This window comes from Seriola dumerili, unplaced genomic scaffold (assembly GCF_002260705.1).
Source record: "Seriola dumerili isolate Sdu_G_001 unplaced genomic scaffold, Sdu_1.0 BDQW01000465.1, whole genome shotgun sequence".
NCBI lineage: Eukaryota > Metazoa > Chordata > Actinopteri > Carangiformes > Carangidae > Seriola > Seriola dumerili.
The window spans coordinates 1,477,361-1,500,833 of record NW_019174720.1 but is presented as its reverse complement, the minus strand read 5'-3'; the positions used below and the strand labels follow the sequence as shown (position 1 = coordinate 1,500,833).

The 23,473-nt window shown below is 40.5% G+C and overlaps 1 protein-coding gene across 3 annotated transcripts in view; it reads left to right on the top strand.

Annotated features, from left to right (window-relative positions):
- The window catches only part of LOC111234822 (NT-3 growth factor receptor-like), a 188,713-nt gene that overhangs the window by 81,718 nt on the left and 83,522 nt on the right, over positions 1 to 23,473 (top strand). For 2 of the 3 annotated variants that reach the window (XM_022762998.1, XM_022762997.1), the window contains exons 5-7: positions 16,497 to 16,651; positions 17,824 to 17,966; positions 19,166 to 19,310. In XM_022762998.1, the coding sequence (XP_022618719.1) occupies positions 16,497 to 16,651; positions 17,824 to 17,966; positions 19,166 to 19,310 (443 nt within the window). The remainder of the gene's footprint in view (positions 1 to 16,496; positions 16,652 to 17,823; positions 17,967 to 19,165; positions 19,311 to 23,473) is intronic. The other variant, XM_022762999.1, reaches the window with a different exon arrangement.

Sequence of the window (23,473 nt, the reverse complement as noted above, 5' to 3'; positions counted from 1 at the left end):
CTTGGGGCTGACACTGATCCCCTCTAAACCTGATGTGGTGTTCATGCACTGCCATCACACACACACACACACACACACACACACACACACACACACACACACACACACACACACACACACACTTTGGCTCCCATTTGAAGGGGGAGGGGTACCACCTCCAAAGAGAAATGCATTTTAATATAATGAATCCAATCAGTCTAATATCAAAAGCCATGGCTCGTTGATTCAGTAGATATTTGATTTTTACTTCAGAGGAACACAAGACAACAGCTAAGTCTGAATAAAGACGTATCGACTACTAACTACAAATACACTGTGTATGTAATGTCTGGTAATCAGAGCAGAAGTGTTAATCAACAGCTGATGAAATAAACTGGGTAATGAGTTGGTCAACGTTGGGAGAGAATATGATTAGATTATTATACGAGTACTGCTAATGATATTGAGCTGTCTACAAATGAAATTTGATGATTAAATATTTTATCTTGACATCAACTCGACAGGAGCAGAATATTAACATCTCACCTACTGATTTACAGATTTTCCTTTTTTTTCCTAATATCTTTATTCTCACATCTCATACAGATTGCAACATGCAGTAACAATACAGCAATTTGGGATCGAAAATACCTACATTACACATACTCACACAACCACATACACTCACACCTGCACTAATATCAGATAAAATATAGACAAAAAAAACAATATGTCCCTGCCATTGTTTGCTTTCAGCTCAGGCCTATATTTCCATCTTTTATGATATTTATGTATAGTTCCAAAGTTGAAGAAAGTCTTTCCTTGCCCAGAGTAATGTACGTTAGTCTTTCGACCGACACAGTCTGAAAGCTCCTTCATCCACATTCTCAATGATGGAGTGTCCACACTCCTCGAACAATGTGCAGCGGCTCTCCTGGCTTGAATAAATCCAAAAGTCCAAAAATGTTGTTTGTATAAAGTCTTTCAGATATATTCCAAGCACACAGTTGGACACTTAAAGGGATTTTGGTCCAAACATCCTATAACATCCCTCCAGAAGTTTTTGGTGTTTCTTCAGGACAGGCTGGTCTCACAGGAGACGACATATAGTTACAGCGCAACTGGCTCCAGTAGTTCTCTCAGCTGTTCAGCGCTCAGCAGTCTAACAGCAGGATTTTCTCTGTAGGCGTCGTTGGACAAATTATGTCTTCTGTGCTTAACTGAAAAAGTTACTTGGAGCATGTAGTGAAAGAAAGAACAAACAGCATGTGGACAAAAAAAACAAAATGGAAAATAAGTGCAAAACGATCGCAGTAGGTTTATTTCCCTGGTGGTACCCATCCTCTCCCTTTGTTTCAGACTTGAGAAAAGAATCATTCTCTATAGAGTTTACTCACAAAAATCACGCATCCTCCTTCCACCATGACCGTAAGCCATTCAATGAAACAACATATAAACCTAATGGTGTTAATATTGACAGAAAGGAACAATACAAACACTAATGATAACTAAATGTGGAGTACACCATGGTTCCTTAAATTTCACGTGTCACTATTCTTCTATTCTATCAAATCTAAATCTGGGGATTGAACAAAATCACATTACAAACATTTACTGATCATCATGACACAGGTTACAGAAGAGTTGGACAGTTCATTTCATGTTATTTCAGGTACACTGCTGATTCCTATTCAGGGTGTGGCTTGTGATTTATGATTCTATATCTAAAGAGAAACAGAGAAAGAGTGGGATACGTTAGTGTGTGTGAGACAGAGAGTCGAGGGTTCAAACCTCAGGGATAATCACAGTTTCTTTTTATATATAAATACCAACATAGAGATTAAGTCTTATTGGAATAAAATGGAGATTATGGTTTTTTATTTGCGTCCATTGATCCTCTGGAGCTGACCATGTGACCATACATCTCTGAGACATCTTTGTTTAGAAAGCACTCTCTGTTTCCTGTCTGTGGGACACTATAAATGTGGGAGGGCAGGAGATGGTCATTTGGGTCCATAAACTCTGAATGTCCTTATCACAAACTCTTTAATATGACTGATGCCAGGCCAAAGTCTGGGTCCGAGTCCCAGTCTAGCAGCCTTATCTGGACTGGATTTACAAGCTATAAATTATTGAGAATGATTAAATTTTGTGTTTCTATTGCAACCAGTGGAGCTTTACAAGCTTTTGCAGCTCTGGTTTAGCAACTTGGGAAACTCATAAACCAACTGCATGTGTTGAAAATCATATCGCACGATGCTGCTCAGCCAATCACTGAAACTGGAGTAAGATACACACACAGGGGAGAGACAAGATGGAAAAAAGAAAAGGAGGTGTCCTACTTACATACCTTTTTATTCAATTTTTATAAAATCAAGCACTTAATTTTTGAAAAGCAAAGCCCTTATTTTCCTTGAATTGAGAAAATATGTCATTAATTATTATTAATTCTGTCTAATTGGACCTCTTTGAATTTTGATTGAATAAGCTACTTCTGATTTACAGCTGAAAGCTTCAGAAACAAGTGGAGATTTAGTCAAGTATTTTTTATCAAACTACATTTTCCCAGGTAAAGAGATTCAGCTGAGCTCGGGTTCATGGTCTTAAACAGGATTGTGGGTCAGATTGTGGAGTGAAGCTGTCGGGACTTCACTGTCCCTGCTCTCTGACTCTGTCAAAACCCTCTGTTGTCTCCTCAGAAACCTTTTCATCGTGAGGTTCATTAGGTGAAAGAGGAGGGAGCCATTTTATACAATTATACATTTTACTGTGGCAATTTCAGTCATTAGGATAAGGAGAATTTAATCATCATTTTACAGTATATGAACCCTCAGAGATCCAGGAAGCCCTTTGGATACTATAAACAGCTTGGCACCATTTTACATTGATATTTAATTGTGCACTGGGTCAACAGGCCACATGAGAGCTGTTGTACAGTGGCAGCATTAAACGTGTTTCTGTCATATCCTCTTTCCATTGGAGGGAGGACAAAGCTTCTCATGTTGGGTTTCTTTTCTAGTAGATTCTACATGACTGTCTACAAGACTGTGCTCCCGTAAGAAATGAGCCCACAGGTCGTCTGTGCAGCAGGTTATTATGACCCATAGTTAGGTTTTGTTGCTAGGCGACATCTAGTGGTTGTAGTAATGATGACAGGAGCAAAGGGAAAAGTGCGGTGACGTAGTATAAAGAGAGACAAAGTCCACGTCAGGAGGAGGTTGTGGTGGATGGATGAATGTGACACAGGAGAGTGGTGTTCAATTCTCATGTGAAACCAGCAGTTTATGTTGTTTCTATTATCCATGACCGTTTGTTGTAAACAACAAAGATTGTTCGATGTTGAAGTAATACTTATTCTAACCAGAATCACCATCTTTTCCTAAACCCAACCAAGCCATGACCGTTATTAACGTAACCATGGTGACAAAGGGAGGTACACAGCTACAGTCCATGGATGTGTTCCGATCGCCTAGTAGTTCCCTGCGAAGTGGACTGCACAGGGTATTCAGCCATGTTTAGTAAGATTCCAAACCTTAGGGAGCAAAAGGTGTTCAGTTCAAAGGGAGCTGTGAACTGAGCAGGGAAGAACTGATCATGGTGTTGATGATTGTTTCACTCATCCCTTGTCTTGTATTATTTAAGAACAGCATATGGAAGAACATCCAATTGTTCATTTTAAAGACCCTCGTTGAAAAGTGGAAGATAATCAATGCTGTAAAATAAAATGGAAGTTTTTTTCAGGCTGGGTTTATATGTGACACAGCAGCAGTTCCACAGTAGATACTGTACAGGGTTTCATTTATCATGGTGGCTGAGTGATTATTTCACTCATCATATGTCCCAGAGGTGTTTTGTTTTACCAGGAGCCTCAGAAGATTAAAATGACTAGTCTTTGAGGAGGAAAAAGTCCTCACACCAGCACACAGACCACAGCTCACTAGAATGTGTTTGACCTTGACCCTGAGTAAGGAAAAATAAATGAGAAATAACGACTGTTAGTCGTTGACTGATGCTCGGTTAAGTCAGGTGACAGCTGTTTTTGTCTGCTCTGGTCTGTAATTGTCCATTCCAAATGTAACCAGTTATGGGTCTGTTTAGATGTGATTGTGTTACTTATTTTGAAATAGTAATTAGTTATAGTACTAGTTACTCAGGCTGATTTCACATAGCCTGTTGAGTGACTGCACCACAACCATTATTCATCATTACAACACCTCAGTCTCACATTTACCATCACTCTCTTCTCTGAAGATCATTTGGTACATTTTGTTGTTTCAGATTTTCCTCTGTGTGTGTGTGTGGGTGTGTGTGTGTGTGTGTGAGAGAGAGATAGATGGTACAAGAGGGTGTATATTAGTCTTTTGGAAGCAGGACAGCTCCTCTGAGAAGAATACATCTGTCCTCGGTGGACAGAGATGGACACAGATACTTAGCCTACAAAGATGCACACACACACACACACACACACACACACACAAACACACACACACACAAAAACAAACACACACAAATTCTGCTGTGAAGCTGTTGCTGTGAACACAGATAGCTCAGTATCACACCAACTGACACTGCACCAGCACTCTCTCTCCACTGTGGTTTCATGTATCTTCTAGCTTTCAGCAGAACAGTTGTAGACTGAGGGACTGAACCACGTGGGAAGGCTTCACTGGGAACTGTTTGAGCAGGGCAGGAACTTTGGTCGGAGAGTGCTGAACAGGAAACGCAGTCTGAAGAGCTGTGAAACATGTAGTTAACATGTCCGTAGATGATTCTTGTCGTCTTTGTGTGAAAAAATCTGCCAATAAAAGTCACAAAACCAAACCAAAACTGCCAGTAGCTCCTCCCTGATTGGTCCAAACCACAGTGGTTCGGACACAAGTGAATAACTTTGAGCCTGGAAAGGTCAGAGGAACTTGGGCTTTTTTGCATGGGCGGAATTTTTTGGCTGGTCTTCACTTTGAGCAGGACCTTCAAAGGACGGTTTTAGGTTGAAGGTAGAAACAAGCTCAGCACAGGGTTAGGGAAAGGTCTGTGATTGGTTGCTTAGTTGTGTTGGCTGAGGTGAGGGCTAGGGGTGTGGTGCTTTTTCTTGGACCTCAGCAAACTTCAAGGTTTTAAAGCTGCACTTCTCACAACTGAAACTAAATCAGGTCTCCAATCTGACTGTTTGAGGTTCCACAGAAATCCTCCAAATAGGTGAATTAGAATCAATTGTAGATGAGGACTCATTTAGCACACGGATATTCTCAGAATTACATGTAATGCGAGTTTATTTGCAATATAACATGTACACAGACAAAGCTATCTCAGTAACAGTTCAGTCTAGCACAGTATAGAAGCCCCTCACGGGTGCTTCAGATTACAGAAGTCAAGTCAAGTCAAGCAGACGTGCTACACTAAAAAATGCCTGATGTTTGGGGGGGGTGCATCCGTGGGACTGTTGCTACAGGCATCTGGTTTCAACACAAAGAATAATTATATTTTAATTTCTATATTATATTCAGTCTCCTCCACTCCCTTCCTGAGCCACACCAGGTCGCAATGACCCAGCCAAGGTGTTGTTGTTAAGCTGAGAGGTTTGGCGTCATAGTATTATGTTTTCACAACCTCATTCATCCTGGTGCACTTAAAGTATCTGAGGAGAGCCACTTGTTTATTACATAACTTAATTTTAACAAATGCAAAAGAACTTAACCAAACGTTACTGTTGGTGGGTTCATTGTTTAGCCATCACCAGAAGACTTGACTGCCCTCTGGCGTCTGAGGTGTTAGACCTCAGCGGACACCAACACAGATCAACTGTTGCCAGAGATGGAACTGCCATATGTCACACATGCTCAGTCATGAACATCATATAGTTGTCATTTTGGAACTTAGATATGCACAACTTATTTTTTTTCTTTATGTATTATGATTATGTTACGTGACCGAATGTGCATCCGGTCACGTGAGTGTGACCGGATGCACATCTGCCTGCCAATGTCTAGCCATGATCTAAGAGCTCAGATTTAGTATCTCTCCAGTAATGTTGGGTTTCTACTTAGTTTTCCTGTTTCCCCAAGGGTTTTCCTATTCTTACACACTCCACCACAACACCCTTCCCTTAGATGAGGGCATGTAAAATGTACATGATATGAAATATTGAGAATGAGGTTATACAGTATAGTTTCACAGTCACCACTGATACAGAATACAATGAACAGAGTACATATATAATCTTCAGCAGAAGAATTTACCTGGACAACCAATGCATTTTCTCCCACAGGGGCTGGAGAATTTACTGCACCAGTGAGTCCTGACAAATATAGATGTACAATGATGCAGCAGCAGTCTGTGAACAAGCATCCAAGAAAACACACACATATACACACATACACACACAGAGCTGCGGACACGGACAGCACAGATATGGTTATGGCCTGATGAACCAGGACATGAATGTGTGTTGTGGTGTAGCCTGGACTAACTGCTACAGGTTTGACTCAGTGTTTCATCCTTCTGTAGTAAGAACAGGTGGATGACTGCAGGAATAAAGACAACACAGAGAAGAGGTTTCTGTCCAGCACACCGTAACAGTGATTTCTGTTTCCATTACATTATGAGAGTGGATGAGTGGTTGCTGTGGCAACGGGCAACTTAGCAACAGCAGTGTAGTTCTCTCATTGCTCCAGTACACTTTGATCTACATTTTAACACAGAAAGAGAAAAACAAAGGACAATGTGGCAAACAGGGAATTAATCCCTAAAACAGATGAAGTACAACTGTGAGCGGGACATTCACGTGAGGTGTGTGATCATCTACAGTAGTTTGAATTAACTCATGATGGTGCTGTAGCAGTCTGCTGAGACTCTGCTCTGTGCTTGGACAGAGGAACAAGCAACAGGTAAAGAAAGAAACAAAGTCATGGACAGAGAGGATTAATGATTCAACAGGGGAGAGGAGCGAAACACACACACACACACACACACACACACACACACACACACACACACACACACACACACACTGAGCTTGTGTAGGTACAATTAAAGGACTTACTATTGAAGAACAACATGTGAACAGAGTGAGCAAAGAGTGAATCAAGAACTGCCAGTTGGTCCAAAAACAGTCAGCAGGGCATGAACAGATCAACAGAACAGAGGCTGGGACAGGATGCAGGCAGACAACTTCATATCCAGGTAAAAGTGAAGGAAAATATCCTTTTCCTTGTTTTTACAAAAAGAAAAAAAAAATCAAAAAATCAAATTCTCGAGGATGCATCATATAATCCTATAGGATAAAATCTTATATATAATCCTATAGGTTATATCCTATAATAATATATATAGGATAAAATCCTATACAATTGGGATATATCCTATGGTACTATAAGAACTAAAGGCCTAATGATTAACCCTATAAAAATACATCTAATCCTATGAAATTATCCTATAGGATTAGATAGATAGATAGATAGATAGATAGATAGATAGATAGATAGATAGATAGATAGATAGATAGATAAATAGAAAATAAAAAAATAAAAATATTTATAAAATATCTATAAAATACACTCATTTCATTGAATTTTCTCTGTATTCAAAGAAAGAAAAACTACAGTAAAATATGATTTTACCAGAATAAACAAATTTTATAGTATGAAAAGTGTGTAAAACAAAAGATTGAATAAAATAATTGTAGTTCCCATAGTAAAATATTGTTTTGCACATGATGAATTACAATATTTGATTATATCAGGGTGTGGATAGAATTTTCCTTTTTCCATGTGGACATAGCTGAATGTATTATGTAATGTATTAACATAAGTCAATATTAGTCAATATATAAGTTCACTCTGCAGTGTATTTATAATAATAATAATAACTTTATTTATACAGTATTTTTCAAAACAAAGCTTCAAAGTGCTGTACAAACATAAAAAAAAAACAAAGTAATAAAAGACACAGAGAAGAGAGGCAATGTGTTGTGCATAAGTTCGTTTGTTAAAACAATCAATGGAGCAACAAAAGCAAATAAAACCAAAAGTAAACACCAAAGTTAAAATTTAAGACAAGAGAATTAAAAGATTTCTGGCAGAGGACTTGAGGTTAGAAGCCAGTGGACCAAGGAGATCAGTTTCAAACTGAGCTAGTGCCCCTTTTGTGTGGTTGTTAGTTTGGTGATTTCCCAGTGTTCTACTGACAGCTTTTTGTTATAGTTTTCATAGTTTTCGTTGTTGTGAATAAACTCTTTATGGTTGAAATCTGGTTTCCTGTTTTTGTTTGTCTTGCCCAGTTGTCTTTATTTTTTCATTGTTACTTCCCGTTACCCTAGACAATTTCTGGGAACGTAACAGGCGGCAATGAGGATGACCTAAGATTTGGGGCTGAAGAAAGTTTTCAAACATCCACCTTTTAATGTCTCTCAGACAATTATGCAGAGTTTGTAGCCTGGTTGGTCATCAGGCTCAATTGGAAGATAGATTTGTGTATCATCAGCATAGAAATGAAACTGAATGTTATGGTTTTGTATGATATCACCCAAAGGGAGCATGTGAAGAGAGAAAAGGATGGGACCTAAGATTGAGCCCTGGGGAACGCCACAATGGATAGGAGCTGGGGAAGACACAGCATCCCCTAACACTAACTGAAAAGTTTCTACCAGTGAGATTGGAGGTGAACCACTGAAGGGCAAAACCAGAGATGCCAACACAGTCCTCCAGACGGTTTAATGGGACAGTGTGATCAATGGTGTCGAAAGCTGAGCTCAAGTCCAGGAGGACAAGAATTGAGCTGTAGCCTGAGTCAGCTGCCAGTAGGAGGTTGTTGTTCACCCTCAGAAGGGCAGTTTCTATGCTGTGAAGTGCACGGAAGCCTGACTGGAACTTATCAAATACATACAAATTCAAATACAACTTTTTCAATGACTTTTGAAAGAAATGGAAGTTTAGAGATGGGTCCTTTGTTAAAGAGGGGAGAGACTAAGGTAGTTTTAATATAGAAAAGACCCCAAGTTCAGGGACCTGTTAACAATGGACAAAATGTGAGGGCCGATAGGGAGAACCTCCTTCCTTGTAAACAACTGAGAGACCAGAGGTATCCCTCTCTGTAATTAAACGCGAGGCAGGGGATAGTCAGTTGGAGGAGGCATTTAAAACAGCATAAAATATATTGTCTCTTAGAATGCGAGCACCAAAGCCATTTGGGTTGATGCTGTCATTTCTTTTTAATTTATTTTTTCAGGCTTTTTGTGCCTTTATTGATAGTGCAGTAGAGAGAGACAGGAAATGGGGAAGGCGAGAGAGGGGGAATGACATGGGGCAAGGGGCCATTCGAACCGGGGCCAACTGCAGCGAGGACTTGTAGCCTCTGCACATGTAGCAGATGCTCAACCAACTGAGCTACTCGACGCCCCGATGCTGTCATTTCTGAAGACGGACGCCCGGTTCCAAAACAGGTTAAAGTTGTCAATAAAAACCGCATTGTAAACTGAGCAAATCGATTGAAGCCAGGTGTGGACTGAGGGTCCTGCTAAAACGGCCGATGCCCCTCTTGAAAGGAGCGATGGGACCGGAGAGGTTTGCCAGAGTCTTTAAGAAAATCTAAGTGCTTGATAAAATCGTGCTTCAAGATTTCCGATCTCTGGCTGGGTATGTCATTACATCCAGCATTAATGATTACATTCCGGACATAGGGGTGTTTGGCTAACAAGCTGGGAGTGGGCTCCAGAATGTCAGCAACCGTTGCGCCTGGAAAGCAGTGGGTCTCCGCAGATCTGCTTTTGATGTTTCTCACAGTTGAGTCTCCAATAACAAGTGTGGTGGGAAGACGGGGTGCTGGTGGAGTCCCGGGCTGTTGTGAGAAGTGGATGGGAGATGATAGTCCGCGGTGCGGGTTGGATCTCCATGGCGCCGGGGTGAAGTGCGACTTTTAATGGCGAGTTTTGAGAACAGAATGGACAGGCTTGTCTGGAATGCTGAAGCAGTGGACTGGTGCTTATGCAGAGACAAAGATGACAGCGTGGGAGGACAAGGGTTAGTGGGCAGTGAAGGGAAATCCTGGAGATCAAGGATATTGAACCTATATTCCAGCAGTATGCTACAGGGTGGGGAAGTATAGGAGTGGCAAATTGCCCTTATTGCGGGCACCGATCACGGTACAGGGCTTGGGATGTAAAAGAGTGTAGCTAATAGGGGCTTTGGGTTTTGCCCCAAGCTGGAACCAGTGGTGATCATCATTGGAGGCCGGAGCAACAAGAGCAGCAGGAGCGGTGGCTGGAGAAATGACAGCAAGTGGAGGGGAAGCCATGGCCGGAGACGGTGGAGTTACAGTCCATCTACAGGACGAGAGACCTGCCTGCAGACAGGCAACAGGAGGTGGTAAGAGCCGGAGCAGAGACTGCAACTTTCAAAGTAAACCACTTATATCAGTTTATAAATAAATAACAGCACTGTCCAAACGAGTACTCCATATGAACTAAGCAAAAAGTGTTGGTTGCGACACAATTTGTAAACTGAAGACAACACTGTGGGTGAAGAGTAGCAGCTAGCAGACAAACATTTGCAAAAGGCGTCAAAGCAGCGGAAAGATACAAAACACAACTTCCTGTCAGGACTTTCACAATAAACTCAGAGTGGAAGCAGAATGCAGATCATGGACTGTGATTCTACCTAAAAAGATTGTGATATGATCTTTTTGCCAGATTGCCCCTAATCTCCAGCATTTTTTGACTGTTTTTCATTGTAGTGTAACCGTTCTCTACTTCTGCTGCTAAATGAAGCTTATTGTTGTTTTATGTTTTAGTTTATATCAACTGGCTGTTTGTGGATCTCAAACAATATGGAAAGTTTGAGACCATTGGTTTTCTTTCAGAAATAACGTAGAGCTCCAGTGTGAAACACTGATGATTTAAAGACCTATAGAAGATATTTAGCTGACTGGTTACATAACCTATCACCTTTCATCTACTGTTTTGACACTACTTAGAATATTTGATAAAAAATGGCATTAAAACATACTGAGCTGAAGCACCATGCATTAGCTGAGAGGTTAAACTAAACCTAAGTTAATGATTTTTTCTACTCTCCTCTGTCACATCTAAGTTATCTTCCTGTCTGTCCATCCTCACACTTTAACTAAAGTGAGATGTTATCTGTGCTGTATTAATGAGAGAGAGGTTATCTCCTCTACAAAGTGGAACAACTAATTTACATCACACTCCCCTGGCCAGGTAGATGAGGGAGTTAATTAAGTTGGTGCCAGAGGAGCAAAGATTACATTTGCTGCATGTCGTCAGATAAACTTGGATCAACCTGAGGGGCAACAACACAATTTGAAGGCCTTAAAGAATCTGCTAATGAAAGGACTTTAATTAAATTGGCACAAGGGTGCCACACAAAGACAAGTGTACTGTGGGATGAATCACTGGTCCACAATGTTGAGAGCAATACATTAGTTATATTAATATGTTGGTGGGGATCTGAATAGTCATCTTTAATTACCCTGCAACCATTTCCCACTTCAATACAATGAATTATTTTCTGCATAATTTGTAATCACTCAATTAAACTATGCTTGTTCACAGAAGGAAAAAACAACAAGAAAAACAACTTAAACAGACATGATTAAAGGTTCTGTAAACGATCGTCATTGCTACTAGATGTTGCACTACAGCACCAGCATCTCACACCAAAAATAATGCTTCATCGGCCACTACTCCAGCCTCCGTTCAGCCACACCACCCCCTTCCCTTCATGTTCTCAGTATGGTGTTATGGAGCCCGGTGAAAGCCTCCACTAAACACGCAACAAGAAGCTCAACTGAATAAAGTTACACTGTGAACATGAGACACAAGAACAATCTAACCACAACCATTAGCCCACGCTAGCATAGCTGTGATATGCTCCACAGCAATGCTGACAGTTAGCTAACTCACTGTTACTGATATTATGAATGTGTTACATAAATGTTGCTATCGCTAGCAGGCTAACATTATCATGTCTACTGTAGCCATGACTAATGAAAACAGACATATAACATTATGAATCATTAAGTTACTGATACATGGAGAAAAAAAACAGTTCTGAGTCCAGCTGGACCCTGTAGCAGCTCGTAGGGTTCTCCTCTCAGTAAAACCAGACCAGTATCTGCTCCACGGTCAGACTGGGAGAGAAATTCAGCCATGGACTGATCCACTGGGACCGGCCGCAAATGACACTGATAGAGATGGTGAAGACACTGACGGAGCCGTCACAGGAATTTGAGCCTGTAGTATTCATTCCAGTCCACCCGTGCTTTGGTGTCATTTCTTTCTTTGTCTGAGACCTGATTAGATGAAAACATTTCTTCTTCAGTGGAGAAAATTCTGGAAGGTCACATTCACCTGAACGCTGTGTGTCACACTCAGTGTCACACTGAGTCATCTCACCTGTGGACAGTCCTTGTGTGTTTATAAACGTGAGGAGGACCAATAGTTTAACAGGAGGGACTCACATGCACTAACACGCACACGTGCACACGTGGGGGGGGGGGGGGGGGGGGGAATGACGACTTCGTTCTCTGCTCAAGACGCCATTACTACACTTTACATCAAAAATAGTTGTTTTCTGCTGTATTAATGTTTAAAATCTCATTGACCTTTATATCAAACAGAACTACACCAAAGCAGTTAACTTCTGTTTATTACTTGTTCTGGTTTTGTTAATCACATTTGCTGGTATATGTATGTTCATCAATACATCAGGCTTAATGGCTCCTAATGGATGAAAACAATCCTAAAACACTCCGCCACTCTTCTTATTTTCACGTCACACTGAGCTGATAAAAACCTTCACATCATCCACTTCTTGTGAGGTAAACATCATCATCATCAGTTTATTTATCTCTGCACAGCTGGTCCAGTGTCAGGAGACCATAGATCAATGCTGACTGTGTTTTTCAGCTGTTTCATGTTCTTGTTGTTTGTTTGTGACTGACTGGGCTCAGTGCAGACAAACACTGGCTCTGCTGCAGTATCACAAAAACATGACATTCAGCTCATTCACATTTATCCACATAGATTTTGTCTGTGATCACCAAGAATCCCCCTCCGACTGGCCCAGTCCCTTTATCTGGGAGTGACTCATGCTCCCACTGAGGCCTCAGTAATACTTGCTTGTAGACACTTACCCAGACAGCTGTGGACACCACTGACACTGAATTATTTTCATTTATACTCTGCTTGGCGTACGCATTACATTCAATTCAATTTTATTTTATTTGTATTGCACCAAATCATAATATACACTATCCATGTGCAGTAGATAGTTGGCATGTGCAGCAAGAATCAAATCAAAATGGCAACATCCACATAAGCAGAAGAAGACCTTTTTGTCTGCTGTGCTTTGGCTAGCTCATGTGCACATAGCACCCTTGGTACCCACATGAACATATTATATTGGACACGCATATGCACCCTACAATTACAAAATTTACATAACACAGATGCAGAAAGTATAAATGGCGAAAACAATTTTCCATTCATATTGGAAATTAAAGTTAAGTGGAGGAGACCTTTTGTTTATTATTTGTTTCTGTATCAGTCTGTTTTTTATTCGGGGTAATTCAGACCGTATTTCAGTCCTGAGGCTTTTTTCTTCAGAGGAATCCAGTTTGTTCCATTTATCAAACCTGTGACTGTAATAATGTACCTATTGATCTCTAGGTTGGGTATAAGCAGGGGACTGTGTGTGTGTGTGTGTGGTGGCGCGTGTGTGTACAATCAGCTTGGGGTTCAGATCAACGAATGTTCATTACTCTTGCCCCTTCCCCTTAGCAAACACACAAACACACTCTAGATAGCGAGCATTTATCACAGCAAACCTGCAGGGTGGTAGAGAACTACTTCATCTCTTCTGTGTGTGTGTGTGTGTGTGTGTGTGTGTGTGTGTGTGTGTGTGTGTGTGTGTATGTGCATGCATGCGCAGACAGGTGACAAATTAAAGGAAAAACCTGGCTCGAGGCTCACTAATACACTTTATGTTAGGTTTTACTTTCATTTCATTCACCACAACAGTATATACAGACTGTGAAGAGGGTTCTAGGGGTCCTTTGCAAGACTCTGGTGGTTATTCAGGGGGTTCTCAAGATGGTGTTTTAGTAGTCAGTGGGAAGGTTCTAGACACTGTAGGGGTTTAAGTTTAAGTGGTCATTGAAGAGGTTCTACAGGTGGCTTTAGGAGGTTTCATAGTCATTGAGAAGGTACTAGTCGTCCTTCAGGGGGTTATGGAGGTCCTTTAAGAGTTTCTAAAGGTCATTGAGAGGGTTCTACATGTAGTTTTTGGAAGTATTAGTGGTCGATGACAAGGCTTACAAGGTCCTTTAAAAGATTCTGTGGATGTTAGGAGGTTGTTGTGGCCTTTGAGGAGGTTCTACAGGTCCTCTAGGAAATTTTTTTCCAGGCGTCTTTTGGAGGTTTTAGTGGTCCTTTAAAAGTTTCTAATAGTCCTTTGGGGGTTTCTAGTGGGCCTTGAGGAGGTTCTGGTGGTCAGTGACAAGGTTCTACAGGTCCTTTAGGGACATTTAGGGATCGCTGAGGTCATTGAGAAGGTTCTAGTAGTCATTTAAGATGTTTTAAGGCTAATTAGTTTTTGAAAATTAACAATCAATGAGAAGGTTGTAGAGGTCCTTTAGAAGGTCCGGGGAGTCTTTTAGTGGTCCTTTTCAGAGGGTTTCCTGTGGGTCTTGAGGAGGTTGTAGGTGTCTTTTGGAAGTTGCAGTGGCTCTTTGAGGTCTTACTGATCCTTAGTGGTTTCTAGTGGTCCTTTATGAGGTCTTAGTGGTGCTTCAGGGAGTTTCCAGTGACCCTTTTAGGGCTCCTCTGGGGGATTTTGTGGTGATGTGTTAGACAGCATTCAGCATTCACAGAATGAATGCTGAATGCCTGTCCTAACCTGTCCTTCACCTACAGTGGTCCACACTAACCTGTCCTTCACCTCAACCCTACACTGTCCACATGCTGTTATTTATCACTCTTCCCTCTCAACATCAACTCAAGTGTAACTACTTGTTTCACTGTAGTAAAACATTCCTGCTCTCTGTCCTTCACGCCTCCATGAATCTCACAGTTTAGAGCTGTGTCACAAACAGTGAAATCACAGAGCTGCAGTGGAGAAAGCTGTCCAAACATGAGCTATGTGACAACACAGGACAGAGACAATGGTAGAGGAGTACAGTGGTAAAATTGAGCTGTGAGTGAAAGTCGAAAGTCTGATGAGTTAGATGTGTTTCGAAATGTAGGTGACTGTGACACAATAATGTCCTTTCTCTTTTACTTGAGAGTGGAGGGCGAAATAGAAACGATGAAAATGTAGTGTAGTTTTAAAAATTCAAAAATGCAGATCAGAGCCCTTGTTGTTGATGTTTTTCAGTGGGTAACTCATTACAAAAATTACTATTAAACCAAAATGAAGAAATAGCTTAATCTCATAATAATAATTACTAACAGGCTATATACATTTAAAGCTCCATATTTCCCTCTTCTGCTGTGTTTTATTTGAAGTGAAGTGTAGTCAGTGTAGTTTCACATCTCCTCTCTCAGGCTTCTCTAGGGCTCTAGGGACAACAGGTCAGTGAGCCAATCAGAAGAGAGGAGGCTTTGAGCCTCTCTTGCCTGATTTTTGCCATATAAAAATAGAGCAGATTTCAAGTAAACACTCAGAGAAACCAAATTCTGCAAGGTTGGAAGGGTAGGTCCAGGTGGGCGGAGACATGGCTGAGAGCGGTGACTGCTTTGTTGTGACATCACAAAGTTCCAGAAGTCCTGACGGCTGGTTTTAAGGCTCAGTTTCTGAATACAGGCTGTGTGCATTTCTCTGTGGACTGAGGCTTTGATACTTTCACAGTATTAATATAGAACCTAGACCTGCTTTATAATCAAACAACACATGGACATCTACCTTTAGACTATATGGGAGCTTAGACAGTGACCATCCACTTGTATCAGTCCTATAACCCTGTAGAGATAATGCCTGTGACTATCAGACACTGGTGTTAACACAATGTCCACAATGACGTGAGCTGCCAGCTGACTGAAGAGAGAGTTTCATCAATATTCATCTCACCAGAATGAATAAAACACACTTTAACAGAAAGATGCCCCCTCGGGTTACACTGTTACATAATCACCGATCTGTGAGCTTCCATGGATTCCAGGATTTGTGTGTGTGTGTGTGTGTGTGTGTGTGTGTGTGTGTGTGTGTGCGCGCGCACGGAGGGGGTCTTGTTTCACTGTATTTGCAGGGTCTGAAAACCAGGAGCCCTCTGCATTTGTTGGGTCTGACAACTTTGTGACTTTGTTTGAGGTTCAGACCTGGTTTGAGTGTTAAAATGAGGCTGACATCAGCTGATGATCCAGCTGCTGGAGGTGTACCCCACTATCTGACATAACAACCAGTTTTTTGAAGGTTATTTTAGTGATGATATGTTGATGATAAACATGCTTTGTTCCTGTGGCGACCAGCTGTTAGAAAGTGACGTTGCGTTTTCCTTTTTCTCTCCAGTCATTTAGAGGAGGTGGTGTTTGCCTGTGGCTGTGAGATCCGCTGGCTGCAGCTATGGCAACAGAGAGGAGAGGCGGGTCTAAGCAGTCAACAGTTATACTGTGCTGATGGCTACAGGAAGATCCTGCTGCATGATATGAACATCAGTAGTTGTGGTAAGTCCTGGGTGAAAATAAGCGCACACACACACACACATACACATATATACACCTGATATGCACAGTTTGAACTCTGACCTCTGATACAGTTAATTGTTTTCTATCAATCCTATCGTATTCATCTGTAATCACACTTTCTGACCCGACTCTGTCTTAGTTCTCAGCTCTGACCCCATTGGTTCCTACTGAAGGAATAAATCTTTAAAACACCTCACAGATTTCTAGATTGAGCTTTAAAAATACTCATTCATTTACTAAATCAGCTGCTGACTGTGGATTTCATCAGATGTTACTCACACAGGAGAACATAGTACATTTGTTGGGGACTATTTTCTACAGCAGAGTAATTACACAATTGTATATGTGGGATTGAGTAAAAAATAAACTACACTGTGCGTTCATGGTAATGAAGGAATGTGTTTTTAATAGTATTTGGACGGGATGGAGGTTTATTGGTCAGAGCAATCAGATATATTCAGTTTTTAATACACACACAGAACTTTAACAGTATTTAAATCATGTGGGGACACTCATCCTTTAAAAGCTAAACTGACAAGACATGGTCAGGTAAAAATCACATTCAGTCATGTCAGCTGTAGACCACACCGACTTGACCGAATGTGATTTTTAATGAAACAATTCTTGATTGTTGAATCAGAATGTGAAGTCTTCCTTTGACTCCCTCTGATTCAAATTTAAATGAACATTATTGGCATCAATAACAACAGTTGCCAAATCTTAAACATGTTGCTAATTAAGTTTTAAAAATGACGAATCAATAGTGTATTCGATGCACCCGTACAGTCTAGTACATGTACAATAGATTGAGGAAGTTCAATATCCTTTCATTTTGGAACGTGACAAGGCCAGGTCCAGGAATAAATTATTTTCCGAGTTTGCTGTTGTAGAACTGGACTGAACTGATATTTTTTTTATTTTTCATTCAATTTGTGAATCCAGTTTTTTATTTCTCTTTTCAAACTTCATTTTCCAATTGATTTTTAAATTCCATTATTAGTTTATGAGTTGATTAAGGTATTTTAAATGATGTACTTGACTGTTTAATGTTGTTTTTGCTTTCTGTGGAAACACTGCTGGTGTTTGCAAGTTCAAAACTGTTACATCTCATTGTACAATTACATTTCCTCTTTGTGTCCTCTCTGTCTCAGACTTGCCTGAAATCAGTGTCAGCCACAGCAACCTCACAGTGATAGAGGGAGATCGAGTGATGGCGACCTGCAACGGCTCTGGATCCCCCTTACCTGAGGTGGACTGGCCCGTCAACGGCTTACACTCCATCAACGCGCAAGAGGTAGGCAGGACACACACACACACACACACACACACACACACACACACACACACACACACACACACACACACAGTATATCAAGGAAAAGACAACAGCTCTACTTGGGAGTGTTGATGTTGCTTGCCTCATAAATAGTCAGAGTGTGTGTGAGTGTGTGTTCCCTACCTCTTGTGTGTTGGTGTCAGTCACTGACATGATTTCAGCAGAAGCAAACCACTGACCTGCAGCTTCATTTTTCCTCACAGTGAAAGTGTTGAAGTCTTGTTTTATTAATTAGCTGTAGTTAGTGATACAAGATCATGGAAGTCAACATGTCCAGTAAATGGATTGTGTGATTAAGAACTGGCTGATATTCATAAAGCATTAACACTTGGGTTATGTTCATGAATTTCTCCCAAGCAGTCAGAATCCTGGTTGTAACTGGAGATAGTGGGAATTTATTCAACAGGATCAACAAACTGTTCACTGGAAGTTACATCTACATCAAATCCACAATTAACATTAAAAGTCAAAACACACCCCAGCTGAACAGCACATGTTAAAACAGCTGCTCATGTTATTTTCTCTGTGCCACCACCACACACCGTCTCCTTTTGTGTCTACATGGATGAGAGGCCACTTGTTACAAAGAGCTATCTGACCCACAGCCACACTATCACAATAACTGGTGAGCTGTACCTGTTTCATCCAAGTTTAAGTGACGATTGTTTTACATGTTAACACTGCAAAAGAAGGCTAACAGCAGGCTAACTATGTGTAAATAACATCAGGTTTGACATTGTGTAAAACCATGCTAAAAGACATTGTTACCTTTGCTAAATAACTATGCTAGCTAGTTAGCTAGCACATAAAAAAGATGCAACACTGCAAAAGTAGCTCATCGCAGTGATTTAAATGATGTGAGGCTAACAGCAGGATAAAAGTGGGATCACAGCAGGCTAACCATGTGTAAATAACATCACGTTTCAAGTTGTGTAAATACAACAGAATGCTAACAGACATAATTAACTTTGCTAACTATGCTAGCTAGTTAGCTAGCTAACATGTACACTACCTCCTTTGCCTGCTCCCACGCTACACTGCCTTACATGTTCATTATTTGCTCATGCCCATTATTATATGATATTATTATCATATAATACATTATATATATGTTCTAGTATTATTTCTTTTACTATTGTTTCCTGCTCTCCCTCCAGGCAAAAGTCTACGACAACAACACCATTCATTCCATCAACATCACTCTGGTCAATGTGAGTAGAGACGACAACAACTTCCTGCTAACCTGCACCGCTACCAACATAGTGGGCATGACCAATGCTTCCGTCCAGCTCACTGTTCACTGTAAGTACAGTCACACACATACAGTAAACTCATTCACACACACACACACACACACACACACACACACACACACACACATACACCATGTTCTTCTATTGGCTGGCTGTTTCATTTTCCATTTAATGGTCACTCAAAAAAATACTTACTGGTGTTTTCACAGGTCCATCCATCATCATTACATCCCCTACATATCTGACCTGCATAGAGAGAGAGGCAGAGAGAGAGAGAGTGTGTGTGTGTGTGTGTGTGTGTGTGTGTGGGTGGGTGGGTGGGTGGGTGGTGGAGGTGGTGGGGTGGGGAGGATGCATACGCTGGTGTGATTATTTACTAAAACACCCACATGTATGTTACAGCTCAGCTATGCAGATGGGGTCAGGTGGGTTCAGGTCAGATTTGTACAAGAAACTATTACAGGTTCAGGTGTGTTGGGTCAAAAAGTGACAAAGCTACATTAGTCGCAAGCTAAGTTATCAATAACTTACAGAAATAACGTACTACTTCGCCTTCTCTTCCTCTCTCTCCTCTTATTCTTTAGTCATCAATAATCTGCATTACTGAACTATAATGGTACATGTAAGTGTGGTCATTATCTGCTTGTTATATATCAGATGTGCTGACTCAGACCTTTATGCAGCTGTGAATGCTTCTCTGCATCAATAGTCACAGTCAATCACTGTGGTAGATGTGCTTTATGTAAATACACGTGTTCCACAGCTGCCTAAAATGGTTGTTCCTGAGTCATGTTTAAGTGGGTAAGTTGGCAATTAGCACACTGAGACAATATTGATTAAACGTTTGTATTTCAATGTTGAAAACATGACACAAATGTAATGATATAACAAATATAAAAGCAACCTTTCTGACTGTAATTCAATGTTGAAATATTGTTAAATCCACAGCCAGAGAACAGTGTCGTTACATATAGTCACTGTGTTTAGCTTCATTAAATCGCCTGAAAACACCTCCAGGCTGTGGTGTAACCACACAGACTCTACACACAGAAGACTAGTCAGTTCTAACTAGATAATCTTCAATATGAAAGAGCAGTCTGGTCACCAGGCTCATCACAGGCTCTTATCCTGCTTTCTTTTTAGCAAAAGTAATGTCTCATGTTTTATCCTTTAAACGTGCTGTTGTCTTACATTAACTTTTAAACTGTGTGACCGTGTACCAGGTTAGATACATTAAAATTATTACTGAAACAGCGTCTCACTGATATAATCATATAAATCATTATTATCATTATAAAGACGTTTGGTAAATAATTATACGAGCCTATGTACATGCGTCTACTCCTCCCTGTTCCCTTTCACCCCCTTTTAGTGTGTGTGTGTGTGTTTTTGTTTGTCTGCATGTGGGTCTGCCACAGTGTGATGTGTTTATATTCATGTGACCTACAAAAGGGGGTGTTTGCATGAATGTGTTCATATGCAGAGGCCTCATAAATAATCGTGTCAGACAAAGATTAACAAGGCCACATCAGCATCACATTTACAGTTCATCACTACGAGAAACGTTAAGACTCATTACAGCAAATGATAACCCTCAATTCAATTCAGCTGGCTCTTTGAAACACTTTCACCATTCGATTCTATGAACAATTCTTAGATTCTAAATCCTTGTGTTTAAATGAATTATTTATATATATTTTTTTCTTTTTGGCGACCATGAGCCGTCCAAATCCAATAACCATAACACTGATTAGCTTGACTTCAGTACCTTTACTCCACCTTTATATTTGGCTATGAGAGTCATACTGCCCACTTGAAATCATACATATTAGATACAGACCAAAATTTAACACGTTAATCTGTCTCAACACTTTCTGATTCCGTCTGTGGCTCTCTGTTGCAAGCCCATCATTTCCTACTGAAGATCATAAATATATCTTATTAATATATATCTTATTTATAATATATATAAATATCATTATTAAGAAAGGCTCAGTAATCTCCTTAAACAGCTGGACACTATAACAGTTTGTTACATTCATTAGTTGAAAGGCAATAGTTTTCCATCTCTCTCTCTCCCTCTCTCTCTCTGAACGATGGTAAACAAAAATCAGGTGAACGCTTTCTGGTTACAAGTCTTCACTTTTCAGACCGCTTAGCAACACTGGATAATTATTATTATTGATGGCCATTATCAAAGGCAAACTCAGCGTAGACAGACAGGGCTGGCAGCAGCAGCGGTGTGGACACAGCTGCAGCAGTTCAGTGCGGTAGCGTCATACACACGTGACGTGATACAAGATGTCTGTCAACTCATTCCTGCTTGTTATATTATCACTAGTTGAAGTTGACTGTTCACAGTGCAGGACAAAACAACACTCAGGCCCCTGGGAAATATCCTAGCTCTCAGAATAGTAAGTGTTTTTTCTGCTTTCAGATGTGATCAGTAGAATACTTAAACTTTAAACCAAGGGTTTCATAAACATAAGAAATTAATATTTTAGCACAGGTTATTTGTCTTCCACGAAACATACATTTAGAGCCTGTATGTTTCTGAGTAAATAATGAGACGGTTGTAAAGAATATTTCCTCTGACTTCATAGAGTTCATAGACAACAGTGTATCAGGCTGTGTATACACACACTTACTTGTTCATAGATAAACTCACTGCAGGTTTTGGTCTGTTCATGGGGTTTGCTGAAAATAAGAAGAATACAGAATATCAGACCAGACTTATTCAGTAATATTGTAATAATATGATCCATCTTATCCTAAACATACAAACCACTGTACAGTGGGACTCTTGTGCTCTTTGTAGACCTCTTGTGTTTGCTTCATTCACATGCACTACAGCCAAAATGTCATGCACCCTACTTAAAATTTTATTCATGTTGAAAAATCTCAGTAACAAACACAATTCCAGCTGATGAGCTCTGTGACAACGAAACAAACTACTGATTAATTCTAGCAGACTGCGGCACATCACAGCTGCAGGGGAATTCATCACAAACAATTATTTCACATTACACTGGCAGAAATGTTCTAAACAGACATTTATTTGTTTGGGAGTACATCTGCTTTGTTAGGTAACATGTGACCTGAGCCCACTGAGATGATGCCAACAGAATATGGAATAATGTACAGTCCAACATGCTGATGAGCAGAAGGTTGTATGAAAAAATCTCTTCAACTTTTTAAATTTATATTATTGTTTTATATTTTGAGAGAGAACACAGCGTCCCTGTCGTCCCCCACTGCAGGCCTTTGAATGTGAATGTAACATTGATGGATGCATAATCGAGCTCTGCCCACACATCCTCTACACCTGGAGGCTTTCATTTAAAAACACTGGGGCTCTGAGGAAACTGTTCTCGCACTGAAACTGAAACGATGCTCACTGCCTTTGACTACATGTGATTACATCTGATTCCCTGTCATGGGAAGCGGTGACTACTATTTGAAGCCTGGATGGTTTTAATGGCAGGGCAGATGACTCATTCACCATATTACATCAGTACAGCTCTCTGTGCATCTGGGCACAGATGCAGTGTTGATTCATGACAGGTGCAGCGAGTATTCTTGTGGTTTATGGGAGTTATGATAATGATACACTGGCAATATATTTATCTAGTGGACATGAACAAAATTCCCTGCAAGAGAAATAAAAGATGATGTAGAGGAGGTGCAGTCAATATGGATGAGAAGCTATGAAGCATAAATACAGTATGTATATCAGGAAAGAATAATGTTGATGTGTCTGTTTGTAGAACTGCCCATTAAATCAGCTGTTTGCTGTTGTTTTAAGGCTGTAAAGATCCCTGTGAGTCACGTGGACAGTTTGCAGATCATGCCAAATGTTTTCTGACCCTGGAACCAAATTGTTTTGACGACCTTTCCTTTAACACCACCATTAGGACAGAATTTCCACTTAACATAAGAAATATCAAAATCTAGTGGTTTAGTACCATGAAACAGTTTCGCATTTATGCTGCGCAGCTGATGAAAACTTAGTATATTAGACAGGTGTAATTGGTGTGAGTGGATGCCAACACACATATCCACTCTTAGAGGTGTAGATTTAGGTCAATTGTGGTTGATTTTTCTGATGTTGTATAGAGTCACTGTGAAACGGAGTTCCTTCCCCAGGATGCTCTCCGTACCTGAGGGCACCCACTGCCTATTTTTTGCAGCTCCATTTCTTCTTCTTATTAG